Source organism: Talpa europaea (genome assembly GCF_964194135.1).
Source record: "Talpa europaea genome assembly, chromosome: 3".
Lineage (NCBI taxonomy): Eukaryota > Metazoa > Chordata > Mammalia > Eulipotyphla > Talpidae > Talpa > Talpa europaea.
This window is the reverse complement of record NC_140069.1, coordinates 122,176,542-122,201,297: the sequence shown is the minus strand read 5'-3', so window position 1 is coordinate 122,201,297 and position 24,756 is coordinate 122,176,542. Positions and strand designations below refer to the sequence as shown.

The window sequence follows — 24,756 nt, the reverse complement described above, 5'->3', positions numbered from 1 at the left end:
ACCGAACAAAGAGCAGTCCATTGTGTGAGGAGGTTTGATGGTTACATATCCAAGCCGGAAGACTATTGGAAAAGCAGCACTGAGTTGTTGTTTAAAAATATCCAATATCATTTTCTAGTCATTTTGAGGACTTACATTTTTCTGTTTGCCCTCCAAGACCAATCAGAGATCATTAGTTTCTGGTACTGTTCAGTCTATGGTACTGTTTTCATTGCAGCAGCTCCCTGTGAATAGGAGGTCAAAGACTCACTGTAGGCAGACAGCGCACTCGCTCAGAGTCACATTCCCAGCACTAGAACTCACACCTCCTGATACCTTCTCAGCCACTTTTTCCGCTGTACTACATTTCCACACAGTCATGACTGTAAATATTTATCAGTGGTAGCATGACTCTTCCTCACCCACCCCAAGAAAAATAAATCTGGCTGCTTATTCCTTTGCTCACAGCCTTCGACATCTGGCTCCAAATTGCCCCTCCAGATGTCTTGCCCACCCAGCCATCCTCCCTCTCAGTCCCAGCCACACCAAACTTGTCTCTCCATCCCTTGTGGTGCCCTTGCACAGCCGCTCAGTGTCTCAGTGCCTGCTGCTTCCTGCTTCCTGCAGTGCTTCCCCCACTCTCGCCTGGCAAACTCCTACTCTTCAAAATTCCGCTCACATGTCTCCTCCTCTGAGGAGTGCTGTCCTCCTCCCACAGAATGCCGTGCATGCCCGCTTCCTCCCGTGTCTCCCTCAGCACCTGGCACGTGCCTACCTGAGTGCCGAGCCCCTTGGAGCTCCTGCCTCCCTGGCACCACCAGGATGTGTCAAGCTCCTGTCACTAGGGCTCTCTGCCTTGTTCATTTCCATTTATCTTGGGTGGCACAAAGACATCTTTTCATTCTTTGTTGTGGTTGAGAAGTGGCACTATTTCAGGAATTTTACAAGTTTATTGTCCTCTTAGAAATAGACTTTGGTTAAATCACACAGATCTGGTTGACAAAAGAGAAACTCATTATCAACAGCAGCTCCTAGCAAAAGCAGCGTGGGTTCATGTGTCATGGGAGTTCCGGCTGCAGGGAACCCTGGCTATAAAACATAGATCTCCCTGGATTAGAGCAGCTCAAATGGGAACAACACAAGAAAACATGGACAGTGGATATTGCATGGGAAGACAGGAGGGGGGAATTTACTGCTGGCAGTGGGGGTAATTAGAATAAAGCTTTGATCTGGTCACACTGCCTCTAGGTTTTCACATCTTCATCTTTAAAATAGGAAGATCGAATTAATGATTCCTCGGGTCCTTTCCTCCTTCAGGATTCTGTTATTCTAGTCCTGTGTTGAGTAGCTGATACTGTTGCCCCTTCTGTTACCCAGACAAAAATGGGTGGACCCTGACAAGTAATGACAGTGTAAGTTAGAAAGTAAATGATAGCCTGCTTTTGGACTTTTCATCTTGCTGTCTAAAATAGGTCACTCATTCTGTACAAAAACCTGCCTCAGGTGCTATCCACACAGCTACATAGAGCTGCTCACAGAAGCGCCAGTGATCAGTCACTGTGATGCTTCATGAAAGAGAAGGCCTGCAGACGCGCGAAACTGAATACTACAGAAAACCCGACCGGAATAGGCAAAACTAGAGTAAACCAAATGATGAGCCTGAGTCTTAGCTCGGTACCTAGAAAGAAAGGCAGTTTGGGGACTTACTTGTTTTGTGTTTTGTAGAGTCTCTGGGTGGAGCGAACATCCTTATACTTGGTGCAGAGTTTACCTGGCATTTCCCGCTGGTTTGAAGTGGAGAAGCGTGAAGTGGTGAGTATCACAGCTTCTTCTCCAGTAATTTCTCATCACAGTTGCTCACTTGGAGTCATGCTGTATGCAATCGCTTCGGCTTTTGGCCTGACGTGCCTGTAAGCACTTGCAGTAAGTTAGTTAATGTTTGTCCTAGTGAACACTATCACCAAGGCTTGAAGGGAGATAGTGCTGTTATCCTGGTCCAGCCAGGATAACAACTGTGGCATTTAAATTACAACTGTGGCATTTAAACAGCTCAGGCCCTTGAATTACGGGAACTGCCATTCTAGCTGAGGTCTCTTAGTCCTCAGTTCTGTGACCTGCAGTGCATACTATGCTCTGGGCCAGTGCCAAGGTTATTGACATTACCTTTTTTAATCACATATCAGAGCTATGAGGTATGTATTCTTATACCTATTTCCACAAGTTTCAACAAGAAGTTAAAGCCTGTGCCAGGTGTCACATAGCAAGATATGGGTAAAGGATAGATTCTTCTGACTCCCAGGACAGTTATGTTCGTCTCTTCTCACTTGGTTTCCTCATAAGAAAGATAAGGCCAGCGCGGTATCTGACACGGTACGTCCACCTGTCCTGTGCACTCCAGAAGGGATGCTGGTGTGTTCGTCTTGCTAAGGTCGCATGAGCATCTTCTGGAGATCAATGGGTATCATTAAAGAACCTGAAAGTCACAGCACTCCAGAACCATTTGGGTTATAAAACATGCCCCCATATTTAGCCCTCAGTTGTATGGAACAGGGAGAGCAGTGTTGCAGGCAGCCACATCCTGGTGAGACACTGCCCTGCAGCTTATGCTGCTCTTCAAGCTGACAGCACCAGCATCCTATCAGTCTCGCCCCACCCCCACCCCCACTTCTCCCTCCCTGGGTGTATCATTATGGCTGGGGCCAGCCCTTTGGTAATTGTAGTCCTCTATCTGAGAGAAAATGTGCCAATTGTGAAAGTATAATTTAACTCCTTCCTTCTTTGGGTAGCAAGCCCACTCTGTCAATGATTAAGTAAGAGCAGTTCCTGTATAAGTTCTCTTCCAAGAATGGCTTGTCCTACCTAAAATCTCTCTAAATATTGAAACATCTATGTTCATTTAATGGTACTTCCTTTTGAAGTGCTAACAATTTGTACAGCTCCCCAAACAAATTGAGCTCAGTTCTATCAGTTGCATCAGTGCAGCTGTATTCCTGTACATTCTTAGTGAAGGGTCCCTAAAGCTGGGTGCATACGTGGTGTACCCTTGTGCCTTCCGTGGAAGAAGAGAGCCAGCTAAAGTTAGTGCTCAGAATGTCTTATTGTTATTCTTCCTGCTGTATGGCATGGGCCCAACCCACAGAATGTTCTTAGTCATCCAACCTGCATTAATGATTCAGAGAGCCTTTTCAGCTACTTACTACCCAGAGTGTTAAATTCTGTGAAGTCTCATTTCAAAATATCACATGCACACATACACTACACTAATAAAAAGTAGCATGCTGATAATGATTAAAGGAGCATTGTTAAACACCACCTTTCGAACATCAGCTGCCTAATGTATTAGAATATGCAATCTTCTATTCTGTCAAGCGGAACAAATCAAACTGGGCAACTTTGTTCCCTGAACACAGCCCACTCCTACCAACCTTATATTTTTTTATTGTTCCCACTGCCTGGAGTGTTGCTACCTTCTATTAAAGTTACTGATTTACTGCTTTAATTCCTAGTGTAGAAGGTCATCAAGATCGAGGGCACATAATAGGTACTCAATAAATGTATGCCAGACTGAATTGAAATTCCTTATGTGCAATGCCAAAATCTGAAATATTCTTGAAAACCAAAAGGTTTTTCATAAATTGGGCATCAAGACTCAATTTTATTTATAAACCTAGCCTTATCTGATGTACAACCACCTTTAGCTCGGTGTGAATGTTCCTGTGTTTTACTGCAGAAGTATCAATGCATTTCATTAAAGGGAACTTCCCCAGAACCAGCTTGGGAATTACCTGATACACTATTTGTACCCTAACACCTGAAATCTGTAAAGTTCTGAATTCTGAAACATCGAGCACCAAAAGTTTCAGATGAGTTTATGGCCCTTGGTTTTCTAAATCATAGCCCCATCGTATATTAGCCCATTTGTTCAAAGACAAAAATGGTTTTCAGTTACTGTTTCCTCAATAGTTGTTTTGTTTTCAAAACAAACCAAAAAGAAATCTTTATTTTTGATTGGTCGAAAAGTAAACTAAAAAATGTTTAAACAAGACAAACATATTAAAAATTCCAGCTAAAGATGAGATTGTCACACCTCACAGCCTTCAGAAAATCATAGGCCTCTATTTTCCGTTTCAAAATATACCCAGAATCTAACCACGCCTCACGCCCACCACTGATAGCACCATCTAGTGCCTGATTTCTGTTTCCTAAAAGGTTGCCTGCTTCTACCCTGACCCCCTGCAATCACTTCTGTCCTTTTTAAAATTTCACTGATAGCATAAAAGGAAACTGTACAGTGAACCTGGTTGTCCTTTATTTTACTTCAACTATCAAAAAGGCCAGTTTCCATCTGCATCTCTATCCATTCCCCTTCACACTGGACTATTTGAAGTAAATCACAGACATCATATTTCATCTATAAATATTTCAATATGTATATTAACAAAAAACTCATACTATATCCCATCTAAAAAAAATTAACTTTTTCTTTGATCATAAAATATCCAATTCATTCACACACTTCACCCAATCTTTTTACTTCAGATTTTTGTCATTTGAATCTAGATGCAAGTAAAAGTCATACACTGCAATTGGTTGAAATGATTTCATAGGTTCTTTCCTGATTTTTAGGTCCCTATGAATAACTTGTTTTTCCTGCAGGTTTTTTTTTTAAATACATTATTTATTTATTTATTTGTTTGTTTATTTAATTATTTATTTAAAGGATTTATTTATTTATGCGGGGGGGTGAGAGGATTCACCAGAGACAGAGTGGTGAACAGAACAGGTAGACTGACTGAAATACACTGCTGAGGGGAGGAGCGGGAGAGTCAGGAGAGGTCTGCTGTGCCATATGGGTTTCTCCCTGGCCGGGGATCAAACTCTTGCTGCAGAGTCTGCGGTCAGCTTCATAGGTTGTGTCTTAACCCCTTGCACCACCAGAGAGCCCCCTTGCAGTTTTTTGGGGGTGTTGTTGAAGAAACCAGGCTGCATTTATCCTGAAGTGTTTTCCTTCAGTCGGATTTTGCAAAGTGAGAAGCATTCGGGTTATTTAACCTATTTCTTTGTCCCTGTATTTTTTTGTAAATTGGCAGTTAGATCTAGAGGCTTTTTGTTTCTTTTTTCAGCAAGACAACTTCATTTCTTAACTGAAAGAAAAGCATATTTTAATATACTTACTGTTTACAGCTGAGAGCTTTATATACCTTCTCTTCCTAGGGAATGTCATTGACAATAACAATGCCATTCAAGAGTATTCTCATCATTTTCACAATTAGGTTCTCCCACACAACCCAGAATTTTTATCTCATTATGATTGTTTGGCTCTCCTTCAACAATTAGATCCTGCAGCATATATGATTATTTTCTATAACTCCCAACTGTGTGACATCCTGTGTCACCTTATGGTGCTATTATAGATTCATACAGGGTCTGTATGTGCACATGTCCCATCTTCCCAAGTGGGCTGAAAGCTCCTTGACACCAGAATTCTGCAAATGAATCTTTGTATAACAGTGCTTTGCATCAAATAAGCAGCTAGAAGGTGATAATAATATGCAGGGCCGTGAATATTTAGCCCTTCAAAAGAAAAAGAGGTGATTTTGGAAGACGTAAGATACTTGGGTTTTCTTTTAAGGATTAAGTTGATTGTTGCAGTGTTAATATATAATTGGTGATTGTCAATGATTGAAACCATATGTCCGCCAACAAGTATAATCACCTTCTCTTTCCAGACTTTCCTAATGAACAACTAATTTGTCTTACTTCCCTATCTGTTCTACTGGATAAACCCTAGTAGAGGTATTGATGAGAGCCAAGGGGGAAGCACGTAATTCAGAACATGGATAATCTACTTTTTCGTTCTTCTGAATGTCACAAAATCCAATATATATTTATACTCATTTGCTTCACAGGTAGAAATGAGTCCTCTGGAAAATGCAATTGAGGTGTTGGAAAATAAAAATCAGCAGCTGAAAACTCTGATAAGTCAGTGTCAAACCAGACAGATGCAGAATATTAATCCCCTGACCATGTGCCTGAATGGCGTCATAGATGCTGCAGTTAATGGTGGAGTTTCCAGGTATCAAGAGGTAAGGAGTAGGTATTGTTTGAAAAGGGGCTTTCAGATGTCATTTCTTTGGGTTTCAGAAATATTTTTTTCAAAATATTTATACATGTCAGCATGCTAAATTCAGGCTACAATTGGCACAAGGTCATTTTTAAATGAAGCAAATAGTCATTTATGAGACACATTTATTCCATTTCCAAAGATGTGATATTTTGAGGACAAAGATGGTTTTTCTTGAATGAATTAAGGTGTAGTGAGTGTATCAGCATTGTTTAATAAATGGCATATCTGAAATCATTTACCTGGCTAAAAATGTTCATGGGCATACAGAAGTCTCATTTCATTTAGAAGATCCACTTAAAAAGTGGATTCTCTTCGGCCTTCTTAGTTTCAAAGAAAAAGGCACAATAACTTGGATGATGAGGCTACCATCTTGATGGCACTGTATCAGTGCATTTTCTGGATATAATGCCATAAATCTTACTCATGTGAATTTGCTATTTGCTTATTTGTGTTACCAGTGACACTTATCTGACCTCCTTTTAATAGTCCTTTCCTTCTGTTCTCACTATGATCAGCCACCAGGAAACACTCACTGCATTTACCCCAAATGTGGTTTTTAATGGTATCATTTCTTTAAAGATGCCATGGTTTTAAAGACAATTTCCTTCATTTCCTTTGTAACTCTCATGGAGTGAATATCTATTCTATCTCCTACTAGGCATTCTTTGTCAAAGACTATATCTTAAGTCACCCTGAGGATGGAGAGAAAATTGCACGGTTAAGAGAGCTGATGCTTGAGCAGGTAAGGAGCCAATCCCCCACTTTCCCTTCCTAGATAAATGCTTGCTTATTCAGGGACCTTCTATGTGGTTTTGTATCACTGACCTATCTGAAACTGAGAGTCAGGAGTTAGATTCATGTATTACATAATCTAACTTGTTAATTCCTACACTTTGAGTAGACTGTGGCAGCCATTTATAACAACTCCATGTGCTCTTGGACTGTTTTTGGAATGATTTCTCCCTAAAGACATACCTTAGGCTTGATGCCAAATTTTCAAGCTCTAGTCAGTCAGTGCAACACAAACTAAATGAACAGATAAAGGAAGGAAGGAAGGAATATCTTAAATGTTATAAGGATGTGGACAATCATTGACTGCTTTAAAACTGGTCATGTTTTACAGACTAAACCAATAGATTATATGATAGCCAAAATTAGATACAATCTCATTTTTTACTCCCAGAAAGTATAGTTTATTTTTATTTATTTGGTTCCATCAAATATGAAGAGGAGTCAGTAATCTCTTAGCTCTTATGTCTCTGTTGGTAGTTCATGATCTGAAAATGGTCTGGAAACCTCTCAGGAGATGTTGTCATTAGAAGCCTGGGTTAAATAGGAAATACTTTCAATACACCGAAAAAAGTAGAATATGCAATGATAAAATCTGACAAAGACAACTTTTCCCACTTGATAATACCATATTAATAAACATGCAATCTTGGATTAAAAAAATATGGGGTTGTGTCTGGCTGAACATGGACATCCAGAACAGTTGTGCACCTTCTGGAAAAGAAAAAGGAGTTACCTGAGGTTGGCCTGCAAGGAAATAGATATTAGAAGTCAGTAGGTTTGGCTATCCAGTATTTAGGATTATGGAAATTTTTATAAACTGTGTTTCACCTGAGCAGAGTCTCTTATCAGTGATCTGACTCACCCTAGGACTCATCACTGTATTCAGTGGGAATTCTTTCCCAAAATTAAAATGGTAACTCAGGACCTGGAAGCCTTTCAAGGAAAAAAATTGAGAACCTTTATTTCCTCCATATCTTTCCTGATTATGTTCATGGGGCCTTGAAGAGGTGTACGCCTAGGACACATTAGATCTCTGGTACAGGATAAGCAGCACAGTGCTGCCTGCTGACCTGGAGCAGGTTGCAGCATGTCTATGGGCAATTATAGTGGAGGGCTGGGCTACAGTGGGCACCATTCTCCCCTGGGCCTCTATGAAGTGGCTCAGATAAACTCTTTGGAAGACATGAAGTTGCACTGCCACAGTGCTCCTTCTGGAAAGCGCTTACTGCCCCAGCTGCTGGGAATAGCACCCTCCACAGACATTTTTGGCTCTCATCCTGTAGGCATTGTCTGACTTACAGAGAGTGGTTGTCTGAGCTTCCCGGATGACCCACATCCAATGACTGAGAAAGCGCTAGAAAGCCTGGCCTTTTGGGCCCAGTGCAGCACAACTCTGCTAGATTGTTAAAGGTCCAGAGCGCTCCTGGGGTTGGAAGAAGTTGATTGGACCCCCAGGCAACTCCACTTCCAGCTCAGCTTCTTCACCAAGCCCTGCTTCTGCCACCCAACCCCAAGCAGTAATCCCAGGGATATGCCCCAATCAGCATCCTAACAATCAGCATCCTAATTTCCCTACTTCCCAAAGAAGACCCCTTGCAACATTATGCAGACAAAAGGGAGGTCCCCCAGCTGCTGGTATTTAAAGTAGAGAAGCCTGGGGCACCTCCCTCCCTGTGTCCTCTCATCACAGCGAGTCCACTCTTCCTTTGTTCTCCAGACATACTCTTCAGACTACTGCTTTCAAAGGCGTCCTTGTTTATTGCAAGGTATTTTTATCTTTATGCAAATGTGCTGGCAGTGCTTGGGAGTTGCACCTCTGTTCTCTTAGGGAAGGTGCTGAATGTTCTCACCCATCAGGGTCAGTCCTGTTTGACCCCAGCTTTCAATCTTGACTCTTCACAGACTGCAGATAAAAGACAATGTGTGATTAGTCCTCCCACCCACCACCCACCCCCCACCCCCGCCTTGGAATTTGATGTTTTGACCACTTTAGCAGGGGGCATTTTTTTCCCAAATATTTATTTATTTATTTATACAAGCACTGGGTACAGTCAGAAACGTGGGAGGGTGAGAGAATTCACCAGAGCCAGAGCAGGGAACAGAACAGGCAGACTGATGAAGTACACTGCTGAGGGGAGCAGCGGGCAGCAGAAGAGGTCTGCCCGCCATGTGGGAACCTCGCCTGGCAGCCGGGGATCGAACCTGTGGTGCAGAGGCTGTGGGCTGCTTCTCAACCCAGAGCTCAACCGCTGTGCCACCAGGGGAGGCCCAGCAGGGGGCATTTTTAAAAATTGTAAAAGAATGCCTTTACTCAAATCAAAGGGATTAAGCACTATTGATAGTTGTACAAAGGCAACTTGAATGTTTATGCTCCTCTGATTGGGTCCTCACAGAAGGAAACATTTTTTAAAGAAGGAGCAGTTCCTTTTGTGTTGTGATAATTGAAGGGGAATAATTATTTTTTAACCAACACAAGGTACATAGTAACTGATATGTACCTTGTGAAAAAAAATTCTTTTTCACTTTTTCCTTCCCCCTTAAGAGATTTTGAAAATCTGAAGGAGGGGTTAATGGGAACAGAAGAACCTGATGGAAGAGAGAAGGGTAACCTGGCAAAGAGGGTGCCATGCAGACAAGAGATCCCTTGGAGAGAACTCCCTGACCCCATTAAGGGGAGGCAACTCCTGTCAGCTTTTACTATCCCATCCTGGGAGTACAGGAGGGGACCAAAGGGACACACAACTCTTTGGAAGGGTTGTTATTACAGACCTCAAACGCATGGGAAGGAAACTTGGAGTTGTAGGAAAATCAAGTCTTTGGATCAGAGACCTACCTCCAAATCCTTGCATGTCTTTTCCTCCATGCAAAATTTTCCTGATCTTCAGTGTGCTCTCCTGTAAATTAAGGATTGTTTCTATCTTGTCAGATTGAGAGGATTAGCAATGATGCATGCAAATGCATGGCACAGTGCTTGATTCCTGGCACTGTAGTTGTGGAAGTATTCATTGATGTGAATTTTTCCTTACATTATTTATTACCAAGGCACAGATTTTGGAATTTGGTCTGGCAGTGCATGAGAAGTTTGTGCCTCAAGACATGAGACCCCTTCACAAAAAGCTGATCGACCAGTTCTTTGTGATGAAGTCCAGTTTAGGGATACAGGTATGTACACCAAGTTTCCATGGGGGGGCACTCTGACCACTGCCTTTAGCTTTTTGTTAAAAGCTCGAGAACGCATCCAAGAGTGCCATCTTTTGGTTTTTCTATCAAACTGCACCATTTTACCAAAGAGTCCTCCAATCTTAAAATTGCATCTGTTTCTATTTGCCAGGTTCACCTTTTATGAAAACAAAACACTAAGGGAGAGAAAGCATGATATTGTAACTTACCTTAATAGGTCCCTGTGTAAAGCTTGCATGCCTATCTAGTATACCAATATATCTTGAGAATTACTTTGCCCATATAATTACTCTTCTAAAATATTTTTTTTTACTATATCTGTAGGAGTTCTCTGCTTGCATACAAGCTAGCCCTGTCCATTTCCCTAATGGAAGCCCACGCGTGTGTAGAAACTCAGCACCTCCTTCCATGAGTCCAGATGGCACCAGGGTAATTCCTAGACGCAGGTAAGTCATATTCTGAATTATCTTACAATTTGGCATCCCCACAAGATGATCTGGAATGATTTTCTCATTCTTTATGGCAAGATTTGTCAAATACGCTATTTCTTAATGAAATAATTAACCCGCGAGGCAGTTGCAGACATCTGCCACTGGTAAAACAGCAACAGCATGAGAAATAAATAGATTCAAACATTTGATTGTATTGAGGCAAACAGGAGACAACAAAATGGGATGCAAATTTTTTTCCTTTGGTTTTATACCACGCCAGCATGTGATAAAGTGCAATTCAGAGACTGAGCTAACGACATTTCTTTTCCCCCCAAAACAGCCCATTAAGTTACCCAGCTGTCAACCGGTATTCTTCCTCCTCACTGTCCTCACAAGCTTCTGCTGAAGTAAGCAATATTACAGGGCAATCAGAAAGCTCTGATGAAGTCTTTAACATGCAGGTACTTGATTAGCTTTTTGTCTGGTTGTGTTCATTCCTTTTCTGTCTCAATCTTGAGTTTCTGTTCACTCTGCTCTGCTAATGAACAGACTACGAGCAAGAATTTGACTTAAGGACAAATCTTCAAACATCCGTATTGCTCTCCCAGTCTCTGGAGTTTACAAAGCTTTTTCTCTCCACACCACCCCATCTTCTTTAAGGCAACAAGAGCAAGCCCTGGAGAGGCCCCGGCAGGCTGGGCAGGACTGAAGGCTGACACCCACCTCTGATTTGGGCTGTCAGTCCAGAACTCATGGAGCTTGTCCCTACATACGAAATGCCTCTTAGCATTTCTAAGTAGCTTTCTTTCCTTCAAGAAAACATGGTTTCGGGATCCATGATAAGATCCCTCTAGTCATGTATGTTCAGTTTTCAGTAATATTTTTTATGAAAGAAAAAATACAATTTTCAGGGACTTTAGAGTCAATATATTGCTTGGAACAAAAAAATTTTGTACATTTAGTAATGCAGCATTTATAATAATACAGACTAGGTTGAAATTCTCCTCACTACTTTCTTTGACAAAGGGGTATATACATCTTGCAAAATTTACACTTGAATCACAGTTTTGAAGAAAAAGAAAAGGTACATTCTCTGCCTTTGAGATGCACTCACCTGTTTACATGCCCCAGGCTGGGGATTGTCCTGCTGTGCTCTGGTCAGGGAAAGCATGCCAGTCACAGCATGTAGCTGAAATTCTCACAAATGCATTCCTTTGGCAGGAGTCAAAATGTTGGATTCCTGATTAACTCAGACAGGCCTTCTTATTGGGCTGAGTAAAATTTTTATACATATCTAAATGACCTTTTTAATTTTTTACTAAGTTGAAAAAAAGTTAGTGATTTTGTTTCAATGATGCCAGTGTTGTCGGGAGCTGCTAAACATGTATGATAACGACGCCCTGTTTTTGCAGCCAAGTCCATCTACCTCAAGCTTGAGTTCTACTCACTCTGCTTCGCCTAATGTGACAAGTTCTGCTCCATCAAGTGCCAGAGGTCAGTACCAGGGGGTATAGTAGACTGAGGGTCCCCAGGACACTTTCCAGCCCTGGCAGTCGTGGCTTCAGCTGCTGCAATGGGGGCTGTCCTCCAAATAGGTCCAGTGCCACCACCATGGAAATGATCCTTCACCACCATGGAAATGATCCTTTCTTTCCTTCTCTCCCCAGCTTCTCCCTTGTTGTCTGACAAACACAAACATTCCAGAGAAAACTCTTGCCTGTCCCCAAGAGAGAGACCATGCAGTGCCATCTATCCAACACCTGTGGAGCCTTCTCAGGTAGTCTTGTGGGGTGGAGAGCGCAGAAAACTTAAAAGTCTAGAGTGGCTTCCATCTCTGCTGAAGCACACTGCAGCTGCCAGGGGCCACCCCAGCTGGTAGACCACCAGTCCTTCTGGGTGAAGCGTGCAGTGTTCAGTGCCTGCTGCTAGGGATATGTGGGCTTGTTGCCTGGGCCAGAAAGCTGAAAGAGAAATGGAAAATGATTTTACCCTCCTTAATCTAATATTTCATTGCTGCTGCTTAAACATTACAAGGGGTATTGAATGAATGCCTCGGGGTGTATGTGTGTGCATGTATGCTTGGATGTGTAGGGCGCAGAACTTTGGAACCTCTTGTATTAGCAGAAGACCCTTGAAGAGATGCATGCTCAGCCTAGTGGGCTTTCTTTTTGCCTCTACAAGTTAGAGAGCTGCAGTTCCTTTCTGAGGTCCCCCAGCATGCTGGGGACATTTCTGTTGGCCTGTACCTTTCTCCTTTAATATGTTGAGGGGAAAGCAACTGAGTCCTTGGGCTTTCCTTGCACGCCTCAGGAGTAAGGGACATGGCCCATAACCTCCTACGTGGTTTTGAAGTAACTCCCTCTCGGTCCCAGTGAGGGCAGTGCCAGAGGTTTGGGCCCCTGGTACTCCAAGGGCTTTGAAGGGTGGTCTCAAAGTTTCAAAGGGACAATTCAAATGTAGTCCCAAGTTGTACTGATTATCTGGGAATGAATATTTAGGCGTGGGGAAAATAGATATTTGTACTCTAGCTAATTTCTCTGTTTTTCTACACCATCCTGGCAGAAGGCTGTAGCTGCATCTGGAAATGGATGAGAGCGAGTGGGATTTGGCTTGATTGGTTTATCTTTGCTGATTGTGTGATCTTCCCGAAAGTCCCCGGATATCTACCTCATCTGCACAACACTGATCGCCCGCAGAAATTACCTCTGAGTGCGTTTGACTCAACCACCTAACCAGTTTTATTTCCCTTTGTCACCTGATGTCGCAAGGGAATGTAACAGTTCCATCTGCTCTAGGAGAGCATGTTGACGGCATGGGGGGACTCTGACAGCCTTCCTTGATTAGTCTCTCGAGTGTTCTGCTTTGGGTAAAATTTGAAGCAGTGTGTATGTGGCCAAATTTCAATAATACCCCTTGCAGCTACTTTGAAGAGCATGGTGCTTTCCTTTTAATATATCATGTGGAGCCATATAAAATTGTCATTTTTGTGGATGAAAATTTTAGGATATTGATCTTTTCATTTCTTTTAACCTAACCTAGGAAATTAAATTGAAGGAGTTAAAGTCCATTCACTAGAGATTTTTTGGAGCCAGCATTTCTTCTCACACTCACATTTCATACTGTCAGTCTAGCATTTGTATTTAAAAAGAGCACCATAGCTTACCTGATACTTACCACTTAATTTTCCCTACATTTTATTACAAAAAAGACTTTAATATTTATATAAAAATCTAATACAAACTTTTTAAACAGTGTGTTGTCTTCCTCCAAATCTAAGACTCTTCTCTTTTTCCTTGAATATAATTGATTCTTTGTTCCTAGGCTCATACCATAGAAAAATTATTTTTAACAAAAAGTGTCAGTACTGAGATAATCACCTCATTGTTAAAAAGGTCTCACATCTCAACATATTACATCATCAAAATAAGACTCTCATACCTTTGCAGAGGCTGCTGTTTAATCATATCGGAGATGGGGCGTTGCCACGTAGTGACCCAAATCTTTCTGCGCCTGAGAAAGGTGGGTATAAAGCCAGGCCTCTCATCAGTCCTGGAGTGGGTAAGGGTTTGTTTTGTCCTCATTTTCTCCAGTCTCCTGTGTGTCTGTGTGGAAGATCTTTAATCATCAGGATTAATTTGCTCTATAAGGGATTCACCAAATGGTCATTCACCATGCAATCTCCAAAAACTTTTCTTGTAGAACTTAACAACAGCACCTGAGCAAGTTAGGCACTCCTCGGTTTAATGATTTTTGGTGTCATTCAATGAGTCACTGAGGCAATTCCTGGGTTTCCAGAAACCAAGTTGCCAATTAGGATACGTGTTCAGCACAATGAAAATAGCACCTTCCCAGACAGATTCCATCCCACCTTTGTCTCCCTTTCCAAGCTCATTCAGCCAGCTCATCTGTTGTTTGTGGTGATTCAAATACTATTTAAGAATTGCAATCCAGTGCATAATGGAGTGTGTCCTGTTGCAAGGTCACACATGAAAATGAGAAACAAATACATGCATAGCAGTTAATAGCCCATTAGCATCAGTCGGTGCTACAAAGCAGAGGATGATGAGTAGATTAAATGTGACTTCCTCAGCTACAGGGTGGAGGCTTGCAGTCAGTCGCCCATTTGCCTCTCTTGGGGTCAAACCTCAAAATTGGAATGGTCCCCAAGTCAATGAATCAAGAGTCCCTAATGAAATGCCCCTGAGGATTGCACTTAAATGACAGATCTAGTTCTTAATGAGGGCAATTAAAGAAACATTAAAACTTTCCTTGGGAGATAGAAATTTGCCAGACAGTCCAAAATTATTTTATAAAACACAAACTGTGCTTTAGTATTACAAGTCAAATATTGATCTTCATCTAGAGAACTCGGGAATATGGTATTTTCCCTCGTTCTTTCTCCCAAAGAAGACCGCAAATCTAAAAGAAACAGATAAAAAGTCTAAGAGTGGCATAGTTTCCTCTCGTTCAATGAATGTGGCGATTTACCTGTAAAAATGTTGAAATCCCACACATGCCCATCAGGTGGCAGTGTCTGCACAGGGAGCGAGCTACTGACACTGTCAGGATGGTTTTGTAAACCTCATTGCATCAAGGTTATTTATAACCCTGTGCGTCTTGCCCTTGTTCCTAACAGGGTTGTTCTGCATCTTACTGAAGCATGAGGCAGGCAGATTACAAAGAAAGGAATGATGCTCTCAGTATTATTCCAGATTATATTTTTTAGGTGATATACCCTAGTATAATCTATGGATTTCACCAACAACAGTCCGCTCCTCAAAGAATTTATCAGCAGAATGGCAAGATGTGCCTGTTTTTTCTTAGTAATTCTGCCAAATAGCATGTCATTTCCTTCCCCCTTTTAGAGAGCCACTTGTCCAGAAATTTCCACTAAAAACTAAGTTTTAAAATAGTCCAGTGACAGCATCTTCCGTCTGTTATCTAGCATCTAAACACACTTACAAATTTCAACAAGTTTCTATAGTGTAGAGATTTGTAGCACTGTTTTACTGCTTGAGGGGAATAAAGAGACATGCTATCATCCAATTAAATGTCAACTATAACTGTGAGATAGACAATTAAATATTTAGGAGGCTTCTGGGTGTGTTTTTTTTTTTTAATCCAGTTGAATTTTTTTCCATTCTGGATAATTCTGACTTTCTTCTAAGATCTCAAGTGTTCAAAGAACAAAGTGGACCATGTGTTTTTAGCTGTGTTGTTCCCTTCCAGCTGTGAATCCCACCCCTAGCAGCTGGAGCCTGGACAGTGGGAAAGAAGCCAAGAACATGTCGGATAGTGGGAAACTTATCTCTCCCCCTGTCCCTCCAAGACCCACACAGACTGGTGGGTATTTGAAGCATTTGAACAATCACTTTCATAAAATAACTTATTGACTATTCCAACTAGTGCTGAATTCCTCAGAGAAAGGCATTGGCGTCTGAGGTAAAAACCTTACTAGCTGCAACATTTATTAACAATTTTCTCCCTCTTTCTTGAACTTCTGTTACACTAAGTCAAATGGCACGTCATTCCTAAAAATCTTTTCAGATTTTATATTATGTTCTCGCTGCTGGGCATCATCCTCAAACTTTGGGGAGTATTCTAAATTTAATGGCTGCTAGCATTTTCTCTGTTCTTCATTTGAACCACCTCATTCCTAACAGCTTCCACTAACTGCCACTTTCTTCAGTCTTATTCTGGACTGATGCCAAGGCTTCAGCTTGCCTATGGGTAGGAATTGACTAACTATAGCTTTGATTGATTTGTGGGGAACCACTAACTAATTTAAAATAATAAAATCTAATAAATAATCATATCTATCTGTTGTTTAGGGAAGTTTGTATTCAAGGTTCATATTTCTCAAAGGCTTGACTGAGGACCCTGCATCCCCTGAGTTGGGGTTTGTAGAAGCAAATTCTCTTTAAGGCTAACCTGAGACCTACTAAATCAGAATTTGAGTATTTCTGGGGAAAGGTCCTAGAATCTGTACTTTACCACACCTTTCTAGATGTTGAAAACCCCTGAAAGTTATTCTTAAGAACCCTTGTAAATTAATAGCATTAACAGGCCCCTTTTGTCTCTACTCATTCTACCTGTACTAGTGCTTGGGAGAATCTTTTCAACACTTACCTGTGTCTAGGGTGGTTTTGAAGCTTCACAAATATAGTAAATACAGTTGGCCTGAAGCAAGAGAACATATTACACCATTTCCTTAAGGGAATTTTCTGGCTTTATCATGTTTCATTTGCTGCTTTTAGTACCTCTTTTCTTTTCTACTAAAGAAAAGAACCTGACTTTCCCTTTCTAAAAAGAAAATGTGCTACCCAGTTTGTTCTATACATGCCAAAGCTAGAAGTCACCAATGGGTTTTGAAAGGCATGGGAGACCTTTAAACAGAATAAGAGTGATTATAAGCCTAATTGGATATCTACATTAGTATATCAGTGTGACTGTAAAAGAGTAAGACTTATCACCTCAGTAATTTTTTTTTAAGATGTATTTATTTATTCATACAAGCACTGGGTACAGTCAGAAGCGCGGGAGGGTGAGAGAATTCACCAGAGCCAGAGCAGGGAGCAGAACAGGCAGAAGGACCGAAGTACACTGCTGAGGGGAGCAGTGGGCGCGGCAGGAGAGGTCTCTGTGCCATGTGGGACCCTTGCTGGTGGCCGGGGATCAAACCGGCACTACAGAGGCTGCGGGCAGCTTCGCAGCCCAGCACTCAACCGCTGCGCCACCAGGCGAGGCCCAGCTCAGTAATTTTTATCGTATTTATGACATACATATATCATATATTCAGAAGTCCCCAGTATAAGTCTGGTTGTACCCCTAAAGTTAGGAACTTGAAAAAACGCTTTCAAAAGAACAACAATATTAAAGGTAGCTAGATTCTTGGGCCAATTCAAGCTTGTAGACAAGGCTGCTGAATAGAACTGTGTTACGTCTCTATGGGGAACGCCTTACAGAGAATCATCTCTAAAGGCGCACTGGGTGTGGGGGCTGCTGTGGTGGTGTCTGTGAACACCGGAGTCAAGAAAGAGTGTCCCATGCAGCAAGAAACCTTGTGCCACAGTGCTGGAGGAATTACAGTTCCCAGCCAAGACCTGTTTCTCTATACATACATGGTTTTCTTCCATAATCAACTTTGACAAGTGACAGGATATAAGAACTAACACTTGTGTTGGGACATGCCATGAACACCCCATTGTGTGAGAGGGAGACTGCAAACCCCACAGTGTGAGAGGGGCCTACTCCCCCTGCCCCTCAGACACAGCGCTCGCTCTGCCCTCCCAGGCTAACATGGCAGGCTGCCCTCCCTTCTGCACTGATTGCTCTCGTGGTCTGTCCTCATGTCATCTGTGGTCACTGTCAGGGGGAAGCTCTAACTGTCTGTCTTCCCTTCAGCCTTTCTGTCGTTCTCTTAAGCTCACTGTGACAGCAGGGAGAATGGCAGCTCATCACAGAGCAACAAGCCCTGAACTCACCAAAGCCTCTGTAGGTGGGAATGGGAGATCTGGCTTCCACTCGCCGTGTTGATTGTCACAGCCGACTTGCCACATGTGTGGTTGTGTTCAGCGAGCTGCATTGATCCATAAGCACACACAGCAGCACCAGGGCACATGCTGTGTCCTGGATGTAGGACTTGAAAATCTAATGGGAGAAACAGAGCATTTTGATGATGATAAAAATCTATAGAGCAAACTCCCACCCTATCCCCTACCCCCAGGAACAAAGGGAAAACTTGAGTACTGGCATTAGGAGGTGAAATGGAAAACTTTTCCAAGAATTTTCTGTTTCAGTATTGGGATGGGAAGAAGCAGTTGGTGTCAAATTTTCCATGTACCTATTCTAAGCTGCCTGAGTGGCATTGGTGTCTCCATTGCTATACAGGCCAAAGTCAGCAGTTGTTTCCCAAGCACACTGCTCCCTGGCACCTCCACTCCTAAACACTTTTTGAAATGGATCAAGCAGTGGAAAAGCATCTGGTCTTGGGGAAACAGAAAGGTTGTTGTACCAGGTTGGGGCCCTGTCAATTTGGTTAAAGCATCATCCATGCACTGGTGACGTTTCAGTCATTAGCCCATGTCTTGGTTTGTGAGGAATCTGTTTTGAACAGTAATCAGTACGTTTCTCCTCATCCTCCTTCTTAGGAGGTCTGTACACATTAGATCACCTGTATGGGTTGTACACATAGAGCTCACTTGCAAATAGTCAACTGCCTGGTTTTCTTAATTGAAATGATCTCTCTCTCTCTGTTTACAGCTTCACCAGCAAGACACACAACATCAGTCTCTCCCTCACCTGCGGGGCGATCTCCATTGAAGGTACTGGCCTTTCTTTGGACTGCATCTAGAGACTGGCCACATATTTTTTTTTCCCCTAAGACTTATCCATGTTACCTCAAGATACACTATTATTTGCACAAACAAGGGGTAGAAAAGATGGGTGAGAAAACAGCACCTGGCTTTCCCTTGGGGAACTGCCTCCATGAATGCAGCCATTTGACTGCATATTACTCAGCCTTATTTTCCAAATGGTGGCAGTGAGAGAAAATATATAAATCAGTGTGTGTATAGACAGTTAGGAAAGACATATGGTCCCAGTGTATCTCCTAATATTTTAAGCTTGGTTTTTGGTTCAAGGCACACCTATTTTTTTAAAGGGCACTTACACTGAAAAATAGCAATTATTAAGATCTACTAAATATTCTCCTGTGCCTTTTTGCCTTTATCATCAGCCTCACCAATAATGCCAAAGCTAAACCCAACTTTCTCTCTGTAAATATTTTTACCAAGACTTTCACATTTACAATAGAGATATATACTTGTTAAGAAAACCAGAGCAATGGTGGCCTCCCCTGATGGTGTAGTGGTTGAGCGCTGGGCTGTGAGGCTGCCCGCAGCCTCTGCAGTGCCGGTTCATTCCCCGGCTGCCAGCGAGGGTCCCACAAAAAAAAAAAGAAGGAAAAAAAAAGAAAACCAGAGCAATAAAATGAAGAAAAAAGTGTGAAACGTTAAAGGGCAGATATTTGCTTTGCTATGTAGTCACAGGTTATTAAACATCTCTAAACAAAAAATCCCTCATGAAGGTAAGAATAATATTTAGTCTCTGTCCAAATTGAATCTAACTAGCTGCAAGGATTGATGGCACATACAGATTGGTGTTCAGAGTTGCTGCCCCAGAGGCAAATACAAGGCTGGAGTGAGTGTTGAAAGGAGATTTTGTACCTGAATGATGCAGGGTTCACACACTTGATGTCCTTTCTCTTGATGAGCTATTTCTAGCTGATGTGAAAGAAAGACAAATTAGCTTCTACAAACACAGGCAGGTTGTGATCTGATGCATCTGTGCTGCTAAGGATAGTGGCGGATATAAATTGAGAAGCTCAGAAACAAAACCAACAAAATAGAGAAAATCAGAAAGAAGTGTGATTTTGTTTGCACTTGCCAACATTTTGGATGTGGAAATTTGCTAGCAAGTGCAAGTTATTTGCTAGTTTTGTTGTCATCCTGCAATGCAGCTCTTAATCATAAAGTCCATGTGACTGCATTGGCTCTGGAAACCACAGACCGTCATCCTGATGTAATGAGGAGGAAAGCAACATGGTGTTTCCACATCTTTACATTTACCCTGACTGGAAAAGAACTCCTAGCATGTTGCTGTGGAATAACATCTGCGTTTTTCATCCTGATTTTGCAGAGTAGTAGCTAGACAATAAGAAATCTTAGGTTCTTATTTTTTTAACAATCATTTTCTAAGGGCTGAAAATTTGCCAAGTCACTACCAAACAGTCCTTGTTAGAAGATGGTATATACTATCACTGCAGATTTGTGTTTACCAGCTACATGCAACCTTGCAGCCACAGGGATTTGAAGGAAGAGAAATTGGCTTGTGTGTTGTACCTCCTGGGTTACATTAGAGGGCACACTGCTACCAAGTTACTGTTTTACTTTCATCAAATGAGATTTGTTGCCTTAATTGGGAGGGTTTTTCCACAATTAAGTGAAGTTAAAGACTGGGCTTACTTGCCTTATTTTGAACTTAAGACCTACTTTTTTTTTTTATAAGACAGCAGCAGTAAATTTGAGTATTTTAATTGGCCATATATAATTTTAGTTGCTGCTAAATAAAGACCTCTCCTGTCCGCTGCTCCTCTCAGCAGTGTTTTCGGTCAGTCTGCCTGTTTTACTCCCCACTCTGTCTCTGGTGAATCCTCTCACCCTCCAGCGCCTCTGGCCTGTACCCCAGCTATTGTATAAATAAAAAATAAATCCTAAAAAAAAAAAAGGGTATGTGACTATCAGCATTATGTAAAAAAGAAAGACCAAGTTAAAGTTAGTCTAGGGCAGCATTCTCAAAGTATCTTCCATATGACATTAGTTGTACAGATCATTATGTGATAAACGGAAAAAAAATGGTCAAATAAGTTTAGAAAACATGGGGCTGAACAGTCATTTAGGTTTCTTCAAGACTAACAGGCTAATATGCTCTGAGTGTCCTACAGGGAGAAGATAGCATAGGGCATTTCACAGAGCATCTCTTAGGACCCCTTTCTTAGAACACCACTTTGGTAGTCTAAATTCAGATGTCAAATGTGGTGCAAATGACAAGAAAGTTGAGTCTGGATGTTTCATTAGTCCAATAGTGCTGCCATAACAAAACATCACAGACCCATTGGGTTCAACCAAAGCAAATTTTCTCACAGTTCTGGAGGCTAGAAGTTCAAGACCAAGCTCGTCAATTGCTTGGTTTCTCAGAAGGTTTCCACTCCCTGGCTTGCAGAAGGCAGCCTTCTGAGTGTCCTCAGCGGTCCTTTCCTACGTGCATGCCTCTTTGGTGCCTGCATGGTCAAGTCTCACTGAGTTAGACCCCACCATGAAGCCTTCATTTTAATGTTATCACCCTTTTAAAAATCCCGGTCTCCAAATACAATCACATACCAAGACGCTGGGACTTAGGGCTGCAAAGTATGGCGGGGCAAAGGGGAGGCCAGAGGGGTAAGTTTTTCCATAAACCATGTTCGTGACTGCCTTGTCTCTGCTCTTACCTCCTCCTTTTCCATCTTGCGCAGAGCTCTGCTCAGTCTTTCACACCCTCTCCAGTGGAGTATCACTCCCCAGGACTGATCTCCAATTCCCCAGTCTTGTCGGGCAGCTACAGCAGTGGGATTTCTTCGCTCAGCCGGTGTAGCACGTCGGAAACCTCAGGCTTTGAAAATCAGGGGAATGAACAGTCAGCGCCCGTCTCTGGGTCGAGCTACAGCGGGCCCGAGGAGCCGGTGCGCAAGGAGAGCAAAACGCCACCCCCATACAGTGTCTACGAGCGAACTCTGCGGCGCCCGGTCCCGCTACCTCACAGCCTTTCCATCCCTGTCACCTCCGACCCCCCCGCCTTGCCCCCCAAGCCCCTGGCAGCGCGATCGAACCCCCTGGAAAATGGGACCAGAAGGACTGAGCCCGGGCCGCGGCCCAGGCCCCTGCCTCGGAAAGTCTCTCAGTTATAAGTCACTTTTCTATTCACCTGCAATGGATTCCTTGCCGTTTACAAGAGAGTAAGTATGAACGTGAGAAGACACTTAGTTAGGCACTTTAATAACTTACTCAGATTTGTCTTTAAATGAATGGAATTAAACCTTGCTTATTAATATAATATTGCACAATATTCAAAGTTACTGATCTGAAACGCCAGCTGTTACATGAAGTATGGCTGAATTTCATTAAAATGTTTCATTTGAAAGTGGTAAATAGTAATTAAGACTTCTTTTGTATTTTTATGTTCACTTTTTTTTTTTACATAGTTTAATCCTAAAACCAATACAATATTGTTGAACATGTGATAACGTTGTATACTTTTTACGGAATACTTGATACTCTGAACAAAGCTTAGGAAGTCAACGTTCATTTTAACACAATGATCCTTGCTTTGGAAGACTTTGGAAAATGAGGAGATTTCCAGCTCTTTCCATGAGCAGACTGACCAGTACATGTCAAAATTAAAAGTTAAAGGAAGTTAGTTAGACAGTACACTTCAGGGGTTGCAGGGACTGAGGCTAAAAGTTGTTTTGTTTTTGAAACAAAATACTTAAGGTGACTGAGGACATTTGACAGCTGTCCACACTTTAAAACTATTTTGTGATTAGGCTGGTAAATCTTTCAAGTAGCCTCACACCACTATTTTTTTTTTCCAAGGTGCATTTTATTTTCAGAGTTCTAATCTGGTAGATTAAGCAAAAGACCCAAGAGAAATGTTTACTTGAATCCTATGCTTCCTCCCTGATAGTTTCTGCTGCAAAATTTGTCATTGAAGGAGAACAGGTGTCCCTGTATTAAATAGGCAAATGAATGTGTCCCATTAACAAGAATTCTGGAATCAATACAGGACAGTATTAAATCAATAGTGTAAATGGAGGGAAAAATATCTTACAGAAAATATATTAACATGATTAAATGGCAAAAGGACTGTCAAAAGGCAAGGGTATTAACTTTGAATCCTACACAAAATAAATTCCTCAGAACTCTTCATTCTTACCAGTGGAGCTTGTCATCTTAGCTGATCCCCTTTGTCCTTTTGTTGAAGGAGGATGGCTGTAGACTGCTCTTGCTTGAAAATTGCAACCTAGCATCGTAGCTCTAAATAAGGATGCTCACGACACAGTTGTAGGAGTGTGAAAAAGCACCTTGTATGTAGTAATGTATTTTGTATCTGTTTTTTCTTTACTGTTTATAACACTCAATTCACAATAGATATGAACTGTATTTTCAATCATACTGTTAAATATTTTCCCTCTTTTGTTGGGAAGCTCATTTTAGTTTAACCGTGTTTGTTTTTGTTGATAGCATACTGGAAGGCAGTGACCACTTTTTTATATTCTCTTAATGAAACCATTCAGCAGGTATACGCTGTTGAGGCTGGTTATAGAGGTTTTCTATAATAAATGTTCAGTATTTTTGTACATAACTGGTTAATTTTAATAAGAGATACCATTATGTGTAAAAAAAGTACAAATAAAAGCAAACAGTTGTGGATGCAGTATGATTGTTATAATTATGCCAAATACTTTATGTATCGAAAAAGAATATTTGTACATATGTGCTTTTAACAATTCTGCAATCTTGACTTTACAATTTTGAATGTCAAAAAATTAATATATGTTAAAATATTTATGTTTAGTGAAGGGATTCATAAGTGAGAAAAGGAACATATGAATTTTAGCTTTGTATCTTGCAAGTTTTGGAAATTTCCTGAACTAGCACTTGCTTTTGATGATAACACTTTGTAATCACATCCTTTAAAACATATATATTATGTATAAGCGATACATAATATATCTGTGGAGCTCCATGTTTCTGTTGCTTTAAAGAAGTAAAGATTTCCATTTAAATAAGGTGACATGCATAAGATAACAAAGCTTCTTTGATTTCCTTTTCCTCTGTAATTTAATAGATTTGTTGACTAGTGCTTGGGCACAGTATAAATCAGTGTTATTTGCTCTTGAAGCCATTAAAACTTTTTTTTGGCAATGAACAGTTCAATTTATCATGTGTGTGTATTTCTGAAGCAGCTATATAGCAGAACATTTCAAGAGATTCTGTTAGCTCAGATGTTCCTGTTGGATGCTGCTGAATGGTAAATATTAAATAAAATTACCTAATTAATCTTAATATTTCTGTACTTATTCCTGTTATCAGTGTGTCACTACCTGCTCTTTTGGTCATATTATAGTAAAATTTTCAGAGTTCTGTGTTGACAGATCCTGTTTTTACTGTTGTTGTTATACCCTGGTTGATATACTATTCACTCCAAAGTTTGTACCATAGAGAACAAAGGTTGTAAAGGTAACAACAGTATGGGTTACTATGAGTAGAAAAGGTAACATTTACTAACCTGTGTGGCTAACCTTGAATTGGCCTAACCAGACCCAATTTTAACAAGTCTACTATCAAAGTTTGTTTGCACTAGAAAATGACACAGAACAGATAACTGGTGTAACAGATAACTGGCTGGTATAAAAGGAATAGTTAAGAGCTGCGTTTGCCCACTGTGATAAGCTATCTGCATTCCAGCTTTTCTCCATGATTTTCATAAAATAGAAAATGTTCTTCACAAACACTGCAAAACCCATTGACTACAAGATCTCTGTTAATGAAGCTGAGCTTTTAATTTTGTGAGATGGGTCAGAGCTGTGTTAGATTTATGACATCTATGTAACTCAGTGCTAAGCAAGCCATTGTCTACAGCCTCTGTCCC

The 24,756-nt window shown here is 41.3% G+C and overlaps 1 protein-coding gene across 2 annotated transcripts in view; it reads left to right on the top strand.

The window, feature by feature from the left end:
- The window catches only part of DOCK4 (dedicator of cytokinesis 4), a gene marked incomplete at both ends in the record, with an annotated part of 364,189 nt that extends 342,177 nt beyond the window's left edge, over positions 1-22,012 (top strand). For both annotated transcript variants that reach the window (XM_084230776.1, XM_084230775.1), the window contains 12 exons: positions 1,705-1,791; positions 5,889-6,065; positions 6,765-6,848; positions 9,941-10,060; positions 10,403-10,524; positions 10,850-10,970; positions 11,922-12,003; positions 12,177-12,286; positions 13,956-14,028; positions 15,739-15,852; positions 18,772-18,833; positions 21,581-22,012. In XM_084230776.1, coding sequence (XP_084086902.1) covers positions 1,705-1,791; positions 5,889-6,065; positions 6,765-6,848; positions 9,941-10,060; positions 10,403-10,524; positions 10,850-10,970; positions 11,922-12,003; positions 12,177-12,286; positions 13,956-14,028; positions 15,739-15,852; positions 18,772-18,833; positions 21,581-22,012 — 1,584 coding nt within the window. The remainder of the gene's footprint in view (positions 1-1,704; positions 1,792-5,888; positions 6,066-6,764; positions 6,849-9,940; positions 10,061-10,402; positions 10,525-10,849; positions 10,971-11,921; positions 12,004-12,176; positions 12,287-13,955; positions 14,029-15,738; positions 15,853-18,771; positions 18,834-21,580) is intronic.
- Positions 22,013-24,756: the final 2,744 nt, after the last annotated feature.